This window comes from Rhineura floridana, chromosome 1 (genome assembly GCF_030035675.1).
Source record: "Rhineura floridana isolate rRhiFlo1 chromosome 1, rRhiFlo1.hap2, whole genome shotgun sequence".
NCBI classification, from domain to species: domain Eukaryota; kingdom Metazoa; phylum Chordata; class Lepidosauria; order Squamata; family Rhineuridae; genus Rhineura; species Rhineura floridana.
Window position 1 is genome coordinate 76,160,250 of NC_084480.1, and position 16,012 is coordinate 76,176,261.

The 16,012-nt window shown below is 41.4% G+C and overlaps 1 protein-coding gene across 7 annotated transcripts; it reads right to left on the reverse strand.

Annotated features, from left to right (window-relative positions):
• Positions 1 to 648: 648 nt before the first annotated feature.
• TICAM2 (TIR domain containing adaptor molecule 2) lies at positions 649 to 14,075 on the reverse strand. Of its 7 annotated transcripts, XM_061624405.1 has the most exons (5): positions 13,717 to 14,074; positions 11,943 to 12,066; positions 10,400 to 10,850; positions 4,027 to 4,091; positions 649 to 3,360 (listed from the first exon to the last, which is right to left on the reverse strand). In XM_061624405.1, exon 5 carries the CDS (start codon positions 3,306 to 3,308, stop codon positions 2,634 to 2,636), a length of 675 nt encoding a protein of 224 aa, XP_061480389.1. In that variant the 5' UTR covers positions 3,309 to 3,360; positions 4,027 to 4,091; positions 10,400 to 10,850; positions 11,943 to 12,066; positions 13,717 to 14,074; the 3' UTR covers positions 649 to 2,633. The 7 variants fall into 7 exon arrangements, with proteins under 7 accessions (XP_061480389.1, XP_061480397.1, XP_061480369.1 ...); XM_061624413.1 differs by lacking the exon at positions 10,400 to 10,850 and having other exon boundaries at positions 11,943 to 12,063; XM_061624385.1 differs by lacking the exon at positions 10,400 to 10,850.
• Positions 14,076 to 16,012: the final 1,937 nt, after the last annotated feature.

Here is a 16,012-nt window from a genome sequence, read left to right on the forward strand (position 1 = left end):
ACAAGCAAATGTGATATGGAGGAATAGGTAACCAATACCATCATCCTGCCAGCAACCCTAAGCCTCACATCTTGTGCAGGGGCGGTGGTTGAGGGCAGTGAGATAGCGGCAGAACAGAGGGGTAGCTATGAGGTGGGCAGAGGGTTGTAAGAAGCCATCTTCATTGAGTGGTAACTATTGGGAAAGGCCCCACCACCATTACAGGTGAGCATCATGTGCACTGTGCAGGTGCATGGCTGCTTAATTGCCAGCAGTGCTCAGCACAAGCCGGTGATGTCATTGGATGTTGGATGCTGTTAAATGGTTAACAGCTGCATACTAGCAAAGTGCTGTTTCCTTCACCTCTGCTGCCCAATCTACAAATAAGAGTGTGGAGCCCTCCCCATTTCATTGCTCCTCTGCAGTTACAGCCACTTACTAACACCCCTGCCTCAACTCCTTATCAGCTATCACTGCAGAAGAACACAGGATAACCAAAATTGTTCCACGTGTGCCTTCTTTTCAGGTGCAATACAGGACGTTTGAGAAGCAAGCTGACATTTATGAGACTCTATAAAGAAGGGAATGTTCACTGGGAATGTTAGCTGATTGTTTTTTTAAAAAACAGCTCACTAACCTTAGACTACTAAGTATAACTAAGCTATGATGTAAATTGATTTAAATTTTATTTAATTTAGTACAAAATGTATGCCCTCTCTTTCAAATACATTTTTCCCAGGACGACTCACAAATATCAATCAATAAAGATAAATAACTACATAATAATAAATAAAACAGTACAAAACCAGTTTCAAAGGGAGTCCAATTATTAAAAGGCACATGAATACATTTGCGTATTACCGAAACCTCCATATAGATACCTTTTTGAGGATATTAAAGGATATATATGTGCAATTTAATAAGGTAATATCATTAGCAAATTTTCTATCCCCTATCACAGTAATGTACCAGAAAGATATTTTCAAACATACAGTTCTTTAAATCAAAGCCCTATCAATTAAAGTTGGCACTACTGACTAATCAACTCAAGCTGTGGTGACTGAAGTTGCAGCCCTAGTATTTAGACTGGAAGAATGATGTTCTTAGATAAACTGCTATCAGGTCTCAAGCAATTGTATAATAATGCATGCCTGCTTGTAAATGTCCCAGTGCAAGCTAGAAGAATGGCAGAAATGAACTGCCCAAGCCACTCCAATATATACTCCTAGATGTTGGTAACACAGCTGACACACTCGTGGGCAGGAAGAACACACCCACCATTTGACATTCATGTGGTTCAGGACATGTTGCAACAGGCCATTTTGTTGTTTGACGGGGAAGAGGCCAACTTATTGAGGCTATCCACTGAGAAGCCCTTTTTTTAATCCTAACTGTATAAACTTCTCAAAAAGAGATCTAGATTAATCGAAAGAACAAAGACAGCAGCTGAAGTATCACCTTGGTTTATTGCCAGATATCTGTGCTTTGGATGTTGAAAAGAGACAGGCACCATCACTGGGCAAGCACCAAGCAAGTCTTGCTACTGTCATCTCCAGTCTGTTTGTTATTTGGTTTGAGTGGCAGGCACAGCTTGAGCTCAAATGCAGTTAAAGCAGTTTACAGTACCAAAAAAAGTGGATAAACAAATCCTTTGCATAAAGTGGCCACAATAGTGATCAGGCAGGTTGATGACACTGCCCAGCTCACCACTTTTTAATAACCAAAAACAAGTGCAAACAGGGCTGCCAATAAGTCTGTCACTGAATGAGTCGTCACTTATTAACACTTCAGCTCCACAGAACACAAGGAACATTCCACATTTTAAAACTTCATAGAATAGACTTTACCATTTGTGTCTCTTGGACTGAAAGAAAGCGCTGAAAGTGATAGGGTCTGTTTAAGCTAGGTGGATATTAAATTGAATGGAGGGAAGAAGGAGGGGGAGAGAACACAATATTTTGAACCAAGTTCAGAGATACCGAAGTCTTTAGCAGATAAGGCTTAGTTCTAATCTGGTACCACAGTACGCTTCTCAGATGTTGGAAAGCCAGATACAGGCCCGGGCAAACCCCACTGAAAATCTGAAGACAAACAATAATTTGAAAACTAAGAGTATGATCTTCTCCAGTGGTATGCACCCAAGTTGGGAACCCTGTGGCCCTCCAAATGCTATTGGACTACAACTCCCTATCATCCCTGACAATTGGCCATGCTGCCTAGGGCTGATGGGAGTTCAAGAACATCTGGAGGGCCACAGGTTACCTATCCCTGGTATAAACACATACACATACATACACCTCTTTTTGTCCAATTGCTGTGTCTGGTTGAACAGGTTTCTGTAACAACACAAAACCCTGCACAACCTGTTTGCCAAAGATGGAAGTAAGACGAGAGTACACACAATTAATTGTAATCCCTCTTTCAACCCATCTTCAAATCCCTCTCTAAAAATGGTTCTTCAGTTCTGTTGCTCTAGATCCTTTAACTGGAGATGCCAGGGACTGGACCTGGAACCTTCTGCATCCCTTGATCTATGATCCCCCCTCCATAAAGCTTTGATGAGGTCAATTCTTAAGGCTGAGGAATTTTTTCTGCCATGGCTCACAAGATGGGACATAGCAACTTTTAGGACATTAACACTCAGTGAGGATAATTCACCACTTAAGTAGTTTTTGTGCCTCTCGCTTCTTCTTTTCGTACCGCCATATTTCTAGCTGCTGCCTATATCTAGACTCCTCAAATGTTTTCTTCACTTGTTGGGCAAATCCAGGGCTGTCTTCCTGTAGTGCATTAATGGACTGAAGAATGAAAGGAGTCCTATCCCTTGGGAGTGGGTTATTCCGTGGCCTCATTGGGATGACGGTGTTGCCTTTGTGTGGCATGGTCAGTGCACTGAACAGAGAGGTGTACGACTGGAATTCGCACCATAGCTCACTTAAGAAGTTCTCAGTCAACAAGATAATTGTCCACGCTGAGCCATTCATAGCATCATTTAAATTTTCAAGCAGATGTCGACCACTAGGCATTTCTGCAAAGATTATTCCTGGTTTAATACAGAATTCATTTTGTAGCAAGTCTTGGACTCTAACAGCTTCCTCTACATCATCCTCAGCATGAAGAATCACAAACCTGTAGAATGTATCTCCAGCGTCCTCATCGCTGCTGTGAATTTCTTGACTATTAACATAGCCACTGGTTTCTACACTCAGTGACAATTCACACCGTTTGAGCTTTTGCTTAAAGCCTTTCTGTCCTGTACTTCTACAGTTGTCCTTCACACTGTTCCTTGGAGGAAAAGGAGATGTTCTTTTGGAGTTATCGTTTCCCATTCTGGTAAAACACCCAGATCTAAAGACAATGAAGTATCCCCATTCTTCCAGTCTATAAAATAAATGAAAAAGAAGTTGAGAGGGGGAAAGATCCTAATCTTTTAACAGGCACAAAATGCATTCAAAGCAATCCTGAAATCATGCGAGTCACAGAATCTAGGACAACAGGGGGAGAAAAAGCAGAAGTTATTAAAGGCTTGTAAAGGCAAGACTGGAAAGTAAATTATAGCTAAAAAGCATATGATGCTGCAACAAGAAACAGGAGAAAAAAAGAATTTCAGAGCCTCTCTCATTCACGCACACAGAAACAGACAGTTAACTGCAGCGCTCTGGAGAGACTACAGTATCCACGCTTGGGGACTATAAAAGGCTTAACATAAATATAGACATTCTGGAAGTAATGTGATAAAAATTTAAAACCAATGAGACTATTAGAAAGTTTCTGATGGTGTATGCTACTTAGGCAGGAATTATTTCTCAAAAAGATAGAAGAACCAGTGCTACAAATACCACTATAAAGAAACTTTTTTGTTTGCTTGCTTTGCTGGCTTTTAGACAATTTATGTGCCAGTTTGTATTGTTTATAATTGGGTTAATTGTGAGTTTATTTTTTAAAACTATATCTCGTATTTTTAATAATGTTATAAACTCCCTAGAAGATTGAGTTAATGGGCAGCATATAAATGAAACAAACAACTTTAAAAAATTGGAAACTAACCTGGAAAAGTCCCTGTTTGAGACTTTGTTTAAACTTTCCCATTTCTAATTACTTTAACATAACAACTGTGAAAGAAAACAAACAGTTAACACTTCAGATGATGAAAGCTCTGCATGTCAGCAGGTTACTGAAGTATTCCCTACATTGCATGTTCAAAGCAGTGGCCAAAAGGTTAACTAATAGGTCATATTGTATAGCAGATCCATGCCACGTGCACACCACAGAAAGCATCCCCAGGAAGACATTCATGTTTTGCTTCCAGAAGCTCGTCCCTTGAATCTACAGCCGGAAGTTATCTTTTCAGACTACATCACCAAGCTAAGGGCTCCTTGTCCCTGTCAGTAGTGTGAAAGGGCTGAATATATGATAAATGATGAATGCACCAACTTCCCCAAGATAAGCAAACTACAAATGAGCTCACAACATGGACAAAAAAACAAACAAACCTGAGAGTATTCTGAAACTGCTCCAAAAAACCACACAGACCAGGATCAAGAGATACTAGTGTGCAAGTGGAAAGAAGTTTTGGGGTTTCTTTGAGGAGGGGGGGTTTCACTTGTTTTCCCAACAGGTCATATTCCTCTATGCTGCATTGCACACCATTCTGGAGGCTTTCTTGACCCTCAGCTCAGCTTATAGCAGTGGTGAGACTACAGCTAGAAGGCAAATTCATAGATAAAGGTATCAATGACTGCCAATCATGATGGCTCTATACCTCCAGGATCAGAAGTACCTCTGAATACCAATAGGTGGGGAACATGAGCAGGAGGATGTTAATGCACTCATGTGCTGTTTGTGAACTTCCCATAGCCATTTGGCTGGTCACGTGAGAACAGAGTGCTGGACTACATGGACCTTTGGTCTGATCTAGCAGGTCTCTTCTTCTATTCCTAAGAGGGGTTGACAGTTAAATAATAAAGCCATTGCTTTGACACAATCCCTGCTGAAGAAGTCTGGAATGAATGGTGGAAAATGAGATGTGCATACACAGTAGATAGCTGATGAAGATGTTACTTTTCCATATGAAAGGCTAATCAGAACTAATTCAAACATAACTGCAGACTTTGGCCGTTTTATTTTTTGGGGAACAGCACCACCTTATGGCACCAGTACACTACATGTGTAGTATCGGTATGCACTTACGTATACAACTCTGTGTGTGCACACAACTATAACCAAAAGCTGACCTGGGCTCAGTCACAAAACTGTTTTTCTATTACGGTAGTACAGAGAATGTATCTTAGTATATCACAGATTGGAATTCCCCATCAGTGATTACCACATTTCACGCAACACACAACTGGAATTAAAAGACTGGGCAACCAGGTCAGTCACTGCAATGTGCAGGCAGACATGGGTCCAAATGTACACACCATACATTTACACAGCGATCACATCTGAGAGACATCTGAGAACCAGAAGAAGTGAATGCTGATGAACAAAATATGCCTCGCAGAGATGCACAGGAAAATGGTGAGAAACTGTAGAAAAGGCCCTTTAGATCCGCCTCTGCTATTTCCATGACCCTCACCAGATATGTGGATGTTTTCAAGGGTTTCTTTGATTTCAGGCTGAAACATGGGAACATCAGCAGCAGCCTGTCGGAGGATGGGTAATGTTGCATCCCCTCCTGTGCAACTGCCTGCCTTCTGTCCAAAGTGAGCAATGAACAGGAAGCCCACATCTCAGAGATCAATGCCATCAAGTTCAGTCCAAATTCATGCCTGCTGGCCACTGGTGGGACTGAAAGGCTGATCAGACTCTGGAATGTGGCAAGAGGTGAGCAAATGCCCAAAGGTGTTGTTTGCTCTCTCCTACAGTTGACTTAATGCAGAAGCAGGTTTTTATATTGGGGAACCTGCCAACTGTCTGCCAGGGCTGGTAACTGCCTGACTCAAACCCCTGAGATTAGGCAGGTATGCTGCTGATCTTTATAAGAGATTCCCCGCCTTGCCTCTAAGTTTTGTTCCTGTCTCGGTCCTTTATTGAGGCTCATTCATTCCTTTTTTAAAAAGGATTTTCTTTTTAAAGTTTCTAATGCGTTGTTTTGTTTGGTTTGGTGCAAATATTCAGTAAGTAGGCACGGTTCTAGCAAAACGTGGCTGAACATTCCACCCCGGTAGAACTACTTATACTGCTCATCTGCCTGAATTCTCCCACATGATCTTCTCTTTTGCAATCCTTCTTAGCCCCAAACCCCAGTTCTGCAAAATGTTATCCTATAAATTCTCATGTTAGCTTCATTATTTAAGCAAACAAGTTTGTTCAAAATGACAAGCAAAACCTGCCTGGATTAGTGTTAGGTATCTCTGGCCAAAGCATTCCATCTTAAAAAAAGGGGGGGGGAAGACCAGAATGAATCTTGTCATAGATGTAAAAGTTGTTCAGCGAAAGAAGTTGTTCTCTATGATTTTAATATTCTCCTTCTTAGGAAGCTCCAGAAATGGAAGGGCAGAATGTTGAAGATGATCTCTTAAAATGCTTTGTATTGTTTTAAATATGTAATTTTGTTTGATTTTTTTAACTCTGTAAACCTCTTAGAGGCTTCTTATGAAGTATGAAACAGTATACAAATTTAATCAAACAATCAGACAGCTCTGATTTTAGGAAATAGAAGAAAGTTATATTTCATAGCTTCTACTCCCTCTAGCCCAGGTGATTCAAATGCATAGCAGACAGGTATAGTGTTTGTGTCGGATCCACTTCCTGATTCTAGCCACTGAGTAACTGTAGGTTTATCCACCCAGGATTTATACTGGGTTAAAAGAACAGAAGCCATTCAGGGGGAGCGGACTGAGGAACGATTTGGCTGAATGCTGGTATGAAATCTAAGACACTGAGATCTCCAGTCAGCTTTGGTCTTGGTAAACAAGCTTTGACATCATCTGTTATTTTTAAGGTTCTCAACAGACAGGGACACAACAGCAGGGACAGGCAAGGGGCTAAGTATGGCCTGTCCAGCCAGTACAGCAAGAATCAATGAAGTGCTTTTTCCAGGAACACTTCCTACACTCCTTGTGAATTGCAGCACCCAACTAGGCATGTAGAAAACTTGGATGTGCCTTGACCCTATAAACCCTACCAACATGAAATAATCAATACTGAAGTTGCCATAGGAGTAGAATCAGTAGAAATGAAGAAAAAATAGAAACAGACTCATTTATTTATAGCAGATAAAAATAGGGAAAGGCAGTGACACCTGGGAATCAAATGCCAGCTTGAGATCTCAGAGGGCCCTCTGTCTAATTAACTCCCTGGCAAGCAACTGCTAAATAAACTCACGGCAGAAACACACTCACTGTTCTGCCATTTGCAGTGCATCTCCACATCTCTTTTCTGAAAACGGGGGCACATGATGCTAGTCAAATCCCATTCCTGTTTACTGTGATAGCTGGTGGGATCATCTTGAGTGCATTTTTTTAAAAAAAATTAAGCTTCAAAGAGATTTCGCAACTGATCGGCAAATCAACTTGTTCCCCCTCCAGGAGTGGCTAATGGAAATGCTTTGCTGTAGGTGATCAGTGTGTTCACAGCCTCAGTTTCTAAAATTATTGCTCATATACCCTGCAGATGACAAATAGTCATAATAGTTGATCCACAAGCCAATAGATAGATACAAAGTGGTTAAGATAGGGGGAAGACATAATCCAGCCCTGCAAAAACTAGCAAGAGTATGCAGGATGCCTCTGAATGCCAGTTGCTGAGAATTACTAGTAGAGAGTGTTTGGACAGATGGGTGACTAACAAATAAAATTTTATTATTATTATTACTCTTGCACTCAGGTCCTACTTTCAGGCTTCCTATAGGCATCTAGTAGGCCACGTGAGAACAGGATGCTGGATTAGATGGGCCTTTGGCTTGATCCAGCAGGCTGTTCATAAAACTTAAATTGTTGAGGGAAGAAGTGGTTCCAACCATCCTGAAAGAGGCAGTGATCTGACCGCTCCTGAAAAAGCCCACCCTAGAACCACTGGTTTGTGACAACTACCAACCAATCGCAAATACCCCCTTCTTAAGGAAGGTAATTGAGAAGGTTGTGGTGCAGCAATTGCAAGTACTCTTGGATGAAACAGATTATCTTGACCCATTCCAGTCTGGTTTCAGGCCTGGTTATGGGACTGAATCGGTCTTGGTCGCCCTGATGGATGACCTTTATCAGGAGAAGGACAGGGGGAGTGCAACCCTGTTATTCTTACTTGATCTCTCGGCGGCTTTTGATATCATTGACCATGGTATCCTTCTGGGCCGACTTGGTAAGATCAGTTATGGAGGCACTGTTTTACAGTGGTTCTGATCCTGTCTCCAGGGTCATTTTCAGAGAATAGAATTGGGCGATTGTCTTTCAGCCCCTTGGCAGTTGTGCTGTGGGGTGCCGCAGGGTACCATCTTGTCCCCCATGCTGTTTAACATCTATATGAAGCCCTTGGGAGCGGTCATCAGGAGATTTGGGGCAAAATGTCAGCAGTACGCTGACAACACCCAGCTCTGTTTCTCTGTAACAACTGAATTGGGAGAGGCCATGCAAGTCCTGGACCGCTGCCTGGACAGTCTGAATCCTAGCAAGACGGAGGCTATTGGGATTGGTGGTTCCAGAGTTCGAATAATTGGTCAGTTGCCTGCTTCGGATCGGATCATACTCCCTCTGAAAGAGCAGGTCCATAGTTTGGGGGTGCTTCTGGATCAATCTTTGTCGCTAGAGGCTCAGGAGACCTCAGTGGCTAGAAGTGCTTTTTATCAGCTTTGGCTAAGACAGCTGCGGCCATTTCTGGACTGGGATAGCCTGACCACTGTTGTCCATGCACTAGTAACCTCCAGGCTGGATTACTATAATGAGCTCTATGTGGGGCTACCCTTGAGGTTGGTCCGGAAGCTGCAGCTGGTGCAAAATGCGGCAGCGAGACTGCTCACTGGGGCAGGGTATCGCCAACATGTCACCCCACTGCTGAAAGAGTTTCACTGGATACCTATTACCTACCGGGCTAAGTTCAAGGTTCTAGTTTTGGTGAACAATGCCCTATACAGCTCGGGACCAGGATACCTGAAAGACCATCTTATCTCTTATATGCCCAGTCGATCACTGTGCTCTGCAGGTGAGGGCCTCCTGCTGATACCATCTTATCAGGAGGTCCGTTCCGCACAACATAGGAAATGGACCTTTAGTGTGGTGGCACCTACCATTTGGAATTCCCTCCCCTTAAATATTAGACAGGCAGCGTCTCTGTTATCTTTCTGGTCCCTACTGAAGACCTTCCTCTTTCAACAAGCCTTTTAAGTAGAGTCCTTATCCCAGTCTGTGTCTGTGTTGGAATTGCTTTAATATGTTTTTAAACCTTTTTTAAAAAAATATATGTTTTTAAAGCTTTTTAGAAATGTTTGTAGAGATGTTTTGTTTTAATATTTTTAATGGTGGTTTTGTTTTAATATATTTTAAAGTCTGTTTTTATAATGTGTTAAAGTGTTTTTAGTGCTTTTGTTTGCCGCCCTGGGCTCCTACTGGGAGAAAGGGTGGGATATATATCTAATAAATAATAATAATAATATATCTTAACAGTTGATGAACAACATATTATCTCATTATTACTGTTTGAAGGGAAAAGAAACTGAACTTGTCAGTATAATTCTACATATCTCAGTCATGGGCAAGGAAGTAAAATCTAATATTCATGAATAAAATCTTGGAGTTGAGTGTGCTGCATTCCCCTTGGATTAATATACAAAAGCACAGGATTTGGCATCCCAAGAACCTCAGGCAAAAAAAGAGAGGCATTACTATGTGGGCAGTATCTGGTGAAGGTTTAGGACAGGTGAGGAACCTTTTACACCTTAAAGGCCACATTCCATTCTGGGCAACCTTTCAAGGGCCACATACCAGTGATGGACAGAACCAGATGCAAAACTGGGCAGATCAATGAATGTAAAATTTTCCATTGTAGGCAAGTTTCTACACACACTTACACACCCCTCTGTCTCCTCCATCCAGACATGCAAAATGCATTTTTTTCATAATTTAAGGACATATTCCAGCCAAGCAACAACACTTGGGGTACAACCTGGGGAGTTTTGAGGGCCAGATAGAGAGGCTTGGAGGGCTGCATTTGATCTTTGGGTTTCAGGTTCCCCACTCCTGGTTTAGAACTAAAGTAAATATAGGAGTTCCAGTGGTCAGAGCAATATGTTTCAGCACACATGTCAGCTCTGTAGCTGCAGGCATTACATCTCAATGCAGGAGGGAAGCTGCACCTGTTGAATGTCTGCCTGTTGCAACTTTAGTAGCTCCTAAGAGCCAAGGCAACTATTGTTTTAGAGATAATAAAAAGCCTTCAAAAAAAAAAAGAGTTGTGGATTGAGATCTAAATTGCTGGTTAAACTCACACTAGAGGCTTGCAGTAGCCCGGTGTCTGGCTTTTTTATTTGAACACATGAGCTTCATACCAACATCACAACTGTTTTCAAACCTTATCAGTGCTGAGAAGTGAGAGGAGAGCCACGAATGATGACTGGCTACTATACCAAGACAAAAATCTCTGGATCCCTGCTAAAGTTTAGGGAGAAAAAAAACAAGAATAAAGCTTCCACAGATTCAAGGAAATCACTTCACAGCCAGTGTGGTATAGTAGCCAGAATGTTGAACTAGGACTGGAGACACTCGGGTTTAATTCCCACTCAGTCACAAAGCTCAGTTGGGCCAGTCATTGTCTCTCAGTCTAATCTACCTCACAAAGTTGTTGTAGGAAGAAAAACGGGCATATGGAGAATCTTTAATGCTGTCCTGAGCTTCTTGGAAGAAGGGTAAAATAAAAACACACCAGTACTTCTTTGGATTCTGTTTATAAAAAAGAAAAAAACTATGTGGCAATTAATTGAATATTACTTTTGGCTTTATATATAGTTCATTGGATTGATGACAAATAAACTCATCTAAAGGTTGACAATACTCCCAAAGAAGTGACTGAAATTTTGCCTATTTGCCCAAGTATTGCATGAGGATATCTGCTGAATATTGACTCTTTTTGGTATTTTGATGTTTTAATTCTGTTATTGTGCTCTTATTTTTTAAGCTAATATTTCAATTTATAGTTTGGCTCAACTGTGAATTGTTCTATATTTTATCACTGCTTTTGATGGTTAGCAGCATTGAATTTCTTCTGAAAAGTCAGGTAAGATAAAAGTTTTAAAAAATAAATAAATCCCTCCTTCTTCTGAATATTTACTGACTACTTGCATCCTCTCAATGAAGAATGGAACCTGATACACCTAAAACTATGTTATATTTTCTATTAAGTTCTGTAACCTATTCTAGCCACACTGGCCTGATCCCCCCCCCCAATCAGAACAAGTGAAACAATGCCTTTTGTTTTGGTCAAACAGAGTTGAGCAGTGCTACGTGCAGCCTTGTGAGTGACACAGAACTCTTCCTCAGGGTAAATGTTTGAAAAGAAAGGGGGGGGGACAAAAACAAGTTTCTATGGCAAGGGTTGCTGTTGTGACTGACATATACCATTATTTGGAGAGGTTTTTTACACACAGGTGTGTGAGTAAACTACAGTACCTTCTATTGTAAGGATGGCAACAACAAAGCTATTCTGGGAGGCACGTGGGTGGCTGCTGGTCTATTCTCGGTCTGGGGAAGAACAGTTGCCAGCAGCGCGGAGGCAAGGAAGGGCACTTTGCCTTGGAGGTATCTCCCCAACTGGAAGTTGGTGGTAAGCACAGCCAGTGGAAGAAAGGGGCATTTCCTCCTCCTCCAAAGGGTGAAGCCAGCAGGATGACTCACCAGGGGGCTGTTCTGCAAGGCTATAACAATGAACTTGTGAAATATACAGAAGACTTGTGCATGCAGGGAAGAACTGAACAAGCAAATCATGGAAGCAGAAGAGGAAAATAATAAGATCCAGGATGAAATTGAGATACTCACAAAACAATTGGACTGTGTGTGTGAAAGCTTAGCACGGAAAAATGCTACCCAGAAGAAACTTGATGAACTTCTTGCTGAAACAGAGTTGACTTATGAGAAGGTCTTTGAAAGTTCCAGAATGCTGCTGAGAGTTTTGAAAACAGAAATGGGGAATTTAGACAAAATTATAGTGCCAACAAGCCCAACATTAGGTTTCTTATACAAATATAGTACAGTAGGGCCCCGCTTTACAGCAATTCGCTTTACAGCGATTTGCTAATACAGCGGTCTCAATTAGATGCAATTAGACTAAAGCCCCACTCACACGGTGCTTGTTCCACTTTTATGGTGGTTTTCAGGCATCGCGCGCCATTCTATTCAATGAGTTCCGCTTTACAGCGGGGGTCCGGAACATAATCCGCCATATGAGTGGGGCCCTACTGTATAAGAAATATTTGATCCTTTTATATTTGATGTTTTGTTTTAATATGTTTTTAAAGATGTTTTGTTTTAATATATTTTAATGTTTGTTTTTTATGTTTTATAGTGTTTTTGTTTGCTGCCCTGGGCACCTACTGGGAGGAAGGGCGGGATATAAGTTTAATAAATAATAATAATATTTAAGTGCTAATTTATGTGTGCACATTCTGTTTATAAAAGCCAATCTACTATATTAACATTAAACAGAAGCACAGAAAGTCATGAGAAAAAATTCAGTCACAATCACTTTTTTTAAAAAAAGAAACTCAAATTCCTCTTGTTCTTGCCAATTAAACACAATCAAAATAAGTCTTGCACTGCCTCATAAATATAGTCAGGCAATGGGGAAACCCAAGGCCTTCAGAACTTGAAATTCTTTCATGTTCTTTGCAGACAAACATTTTTTACTTAACGAGTAGAGTAAGCTTTTACCTCTCTGTAATAAATTCCACAGACTTCTTGGCTGATTTGCATTATTACAGTGTTTTATTGATAATAGAAAATGGGTGGTATGCAGCTAAATCATATTCAGAGAACCCATAATGAAATAAATTCACTTAAGTCAATTGATTTCAGTAAGTCTACTCTGAGTATGACTTAGCAGGCTACCACATCATATCGTTTCCCAGAAATTTAAAACAAAAACAAAGACTTCCAGAGAGTCTGCATCCAGGAGGGAGAGATAAGAGAAGGTGACAACAGTTCTTGAGTCCCCTACCTACTTACACCTTTGACAGAGCCTAGCATTTTAAACTTAAAAACATCACTGTCCATTATAAACCCACCTACACCTTCAGTAAGCTAGTTAGGAAATAAACCCCTTTCCTTCATGCTCACTGAATTAGCTGAAGCTAGTTTAGAAGGCTAAAAAGAATGTTGTTATGCCTTCCCTAAACACTAACAAGGTCAATATGGAGGTTCTGATTAGACCACCAGTGTTGGATGGTTCACATCCCCAGTCAGCTCTGATGCTCATTAGTCACCTTTGGCCAACAATCGCCTCTCAGCCTAACCTACGTCAAAGGATTGTTGCAAGAGTAAAAGGGGGGGTGCACCCTAATCTCTCTCCTCTCCCCAACCTCTTTTTCTTTTTGGGTTTGCTTTAATATGGCTACCCATATCTAGAATCTGACACCACGAAAACCAATTTATACGTAGGTTTGGGGAGAGGGGGCTGGCTGCCGAGGACACTCTCTGGTCTGGGATGGAGTTCCACGTCGGACAAAACGCGAGTGAGAGACTGGGCAGTGGTGATGACTTCTGGGCTGGCTGACGGCGCTTTCCCCGCAACAACTGGTTGAAAAGTAGAACTTACCAATCGAGCAGGTGGGAATAGTCCTTATACCCCGACGGAGACCGCTTTTCACGTCTCCTGCGGAAGCGATGGTAAGCTGATTTATGCCCCGGCGCTGATAAGAAAAGGGAAGCAGAGACACGGATGGGGCGGAGCCGCCGACGGGCGCGCGAGGGGGTTATCCGTCGGCAAGCTTCTCGTCCGAACGCCTGGCGGAAAATCCTAGTTGTTGTTGGACTACAACTACAACTTCCATTATTTGGCCATTGGCTAAGCTGGCTGGGGTTGATGGGAGTTGTAGTCCGACGACGTCTGGGGGCCCAAGGTTGAAGAAAACTGGTCTAGGAGGACTAAGAGGCCAAGAAAAAGAGCAATCCTGTTTGGACTGGAGCAGTTTTACATATTATAATGCGCGCGTGTGTGTATCGCTCCAGTCATATAGATACAGCTAAAATGTTAAGTTCTGCAGCCCTAATTCACGCTTGAGCCCTCCAGTCTTAAACAGCCTTGCCAGGAAGTAAAGCTCATTAAACACAGCAGGACTTACTTCATCATCATTTTAATAATTGTAATTTATTACCTGCACTTTACCCTGAGGTCCCAGGGTGGGTTCCAGCAGTTTAAAATACATAATTACAAAAAACGAAAAACCACTTAAAATCACAAAAAATAGGACTGCACTGGAAGTCCGCAGCTGACTTAAGGACCATTGAAGTAAATAAACAAGATACAACATGAAAGATGGACAGAGCCATCCCATACTGCAGTGAACGCCAGAATGTCAAGAGACATGCGGCTGCTATGCCAGTGGATTGGCTGCTGTATCCAATACGTGCTCAGCCTAGGACAGAAACATCAACAAGCTGCATCTGTGTGGACCCAATGTAACTGCCATATAGGATTGCACTACCCCATCTTGTCCACAATACTCAAAGTGACTTCCAGTGAAATAAAACGTGCAGCGGTAAAATCCCAAATATGACTCAAGAAGACACATTTTAAAACTATATAAACCAACAATGCAACTAGGTACTGTAAACCACCCAGAGAGCTTCGGCTATGAGGCAATATATAAATACAATAAATAAATAAATAGATGTCCCTAAATGACCAGTCCCCAAAGCTTGTCAACAAAGAAGCTGCATTTCTTCCCAACAGCATGGTACCGTTTTCAAACTTATTTTATTTATTTATTTATATTATTTGATTTATATACCACCCTTCCAGCAGGAGCCCAGGGCAGCAAATAGAAAAGCTAAAAACACTTTAAAACATCATAAAAAGACCTTAAAATACATTAAAACAAAACGACATTAAAAACGTTTTTTTAAAAGCTTTAAAAACATCTTTTTTAAAAAAGGGTTAAAAACATTATTAAAGAAAACATATTAAAAGCAATTCTAACACAGACGCAAACTGGGATAGGTCTCAACTTAACAGGCTTCTTGAAAGAGGAAAGTCTTCAAAAGGCACAGAAAAGATAACAGAGATGGCACCTGTCTAATATTTAAGGGGAGGGAATTCCACAGGGTAGGTGCCACCACACTAAAGGTCCGTTTCCTATATTGTGCAGAACGAACCTCCTGATAAGATGGTATCTGCAGGAGGCCCTTACCTGCAGTATATAAGGGGTAAGACGGTCTTTCATGTATCCTGGTCCTGAGCTGTATAAGGCTTTGTACACCAAAACTAGAACCTTGAACTTGGCCCACTAGCAAGCTTCTATGCTTGGCCTTGGAAGTACCAATGTGAAGACTTTGGCCTGGTCTAAGTATACAGCAGAATAAAGTGGTAGAGTTCTGGGATCATCCGCAGTATGTAAGTGGGGGATTACTTCTTTGAATATTCCTCCATGTGAAAAGACCCTTACAAATAAAAATCTCCTAGTAAAAAAGAGAGCTTGGCTAAAACTTCCTCCTCCAATATGCTAACTTTTGACTTGCAGGGAGCTTTTTTAAACATGAAAGAGCATTCCAAAGTGTTATTTCTCACCTGCTGTCTGAAGTGCCATAGTCCTCTTTGCCAGCTCAGAGCCACCCTTATTATTTATGGAAACTTTTAAAACCATCCTGTTGCTTCCCATTGAGTTTTATAGTTCCATAAACATCCATGATCTTTTTAAAAACAGAAATAAAACCTAAAATAAAGCTACTAAATCCCAGAGGCCAATCTTGAACCACTGGCTTTAGAGTAGTATTTAGAGCTTCAGTCACGTTGTCCAAATGCTACCGGAAGAACATAGGGGATAATCTTGTATGGTAGAGGGAGGACACTGACTGTAGAGCAGTCCTGGACAATTTGTGACCAATCAAACTGG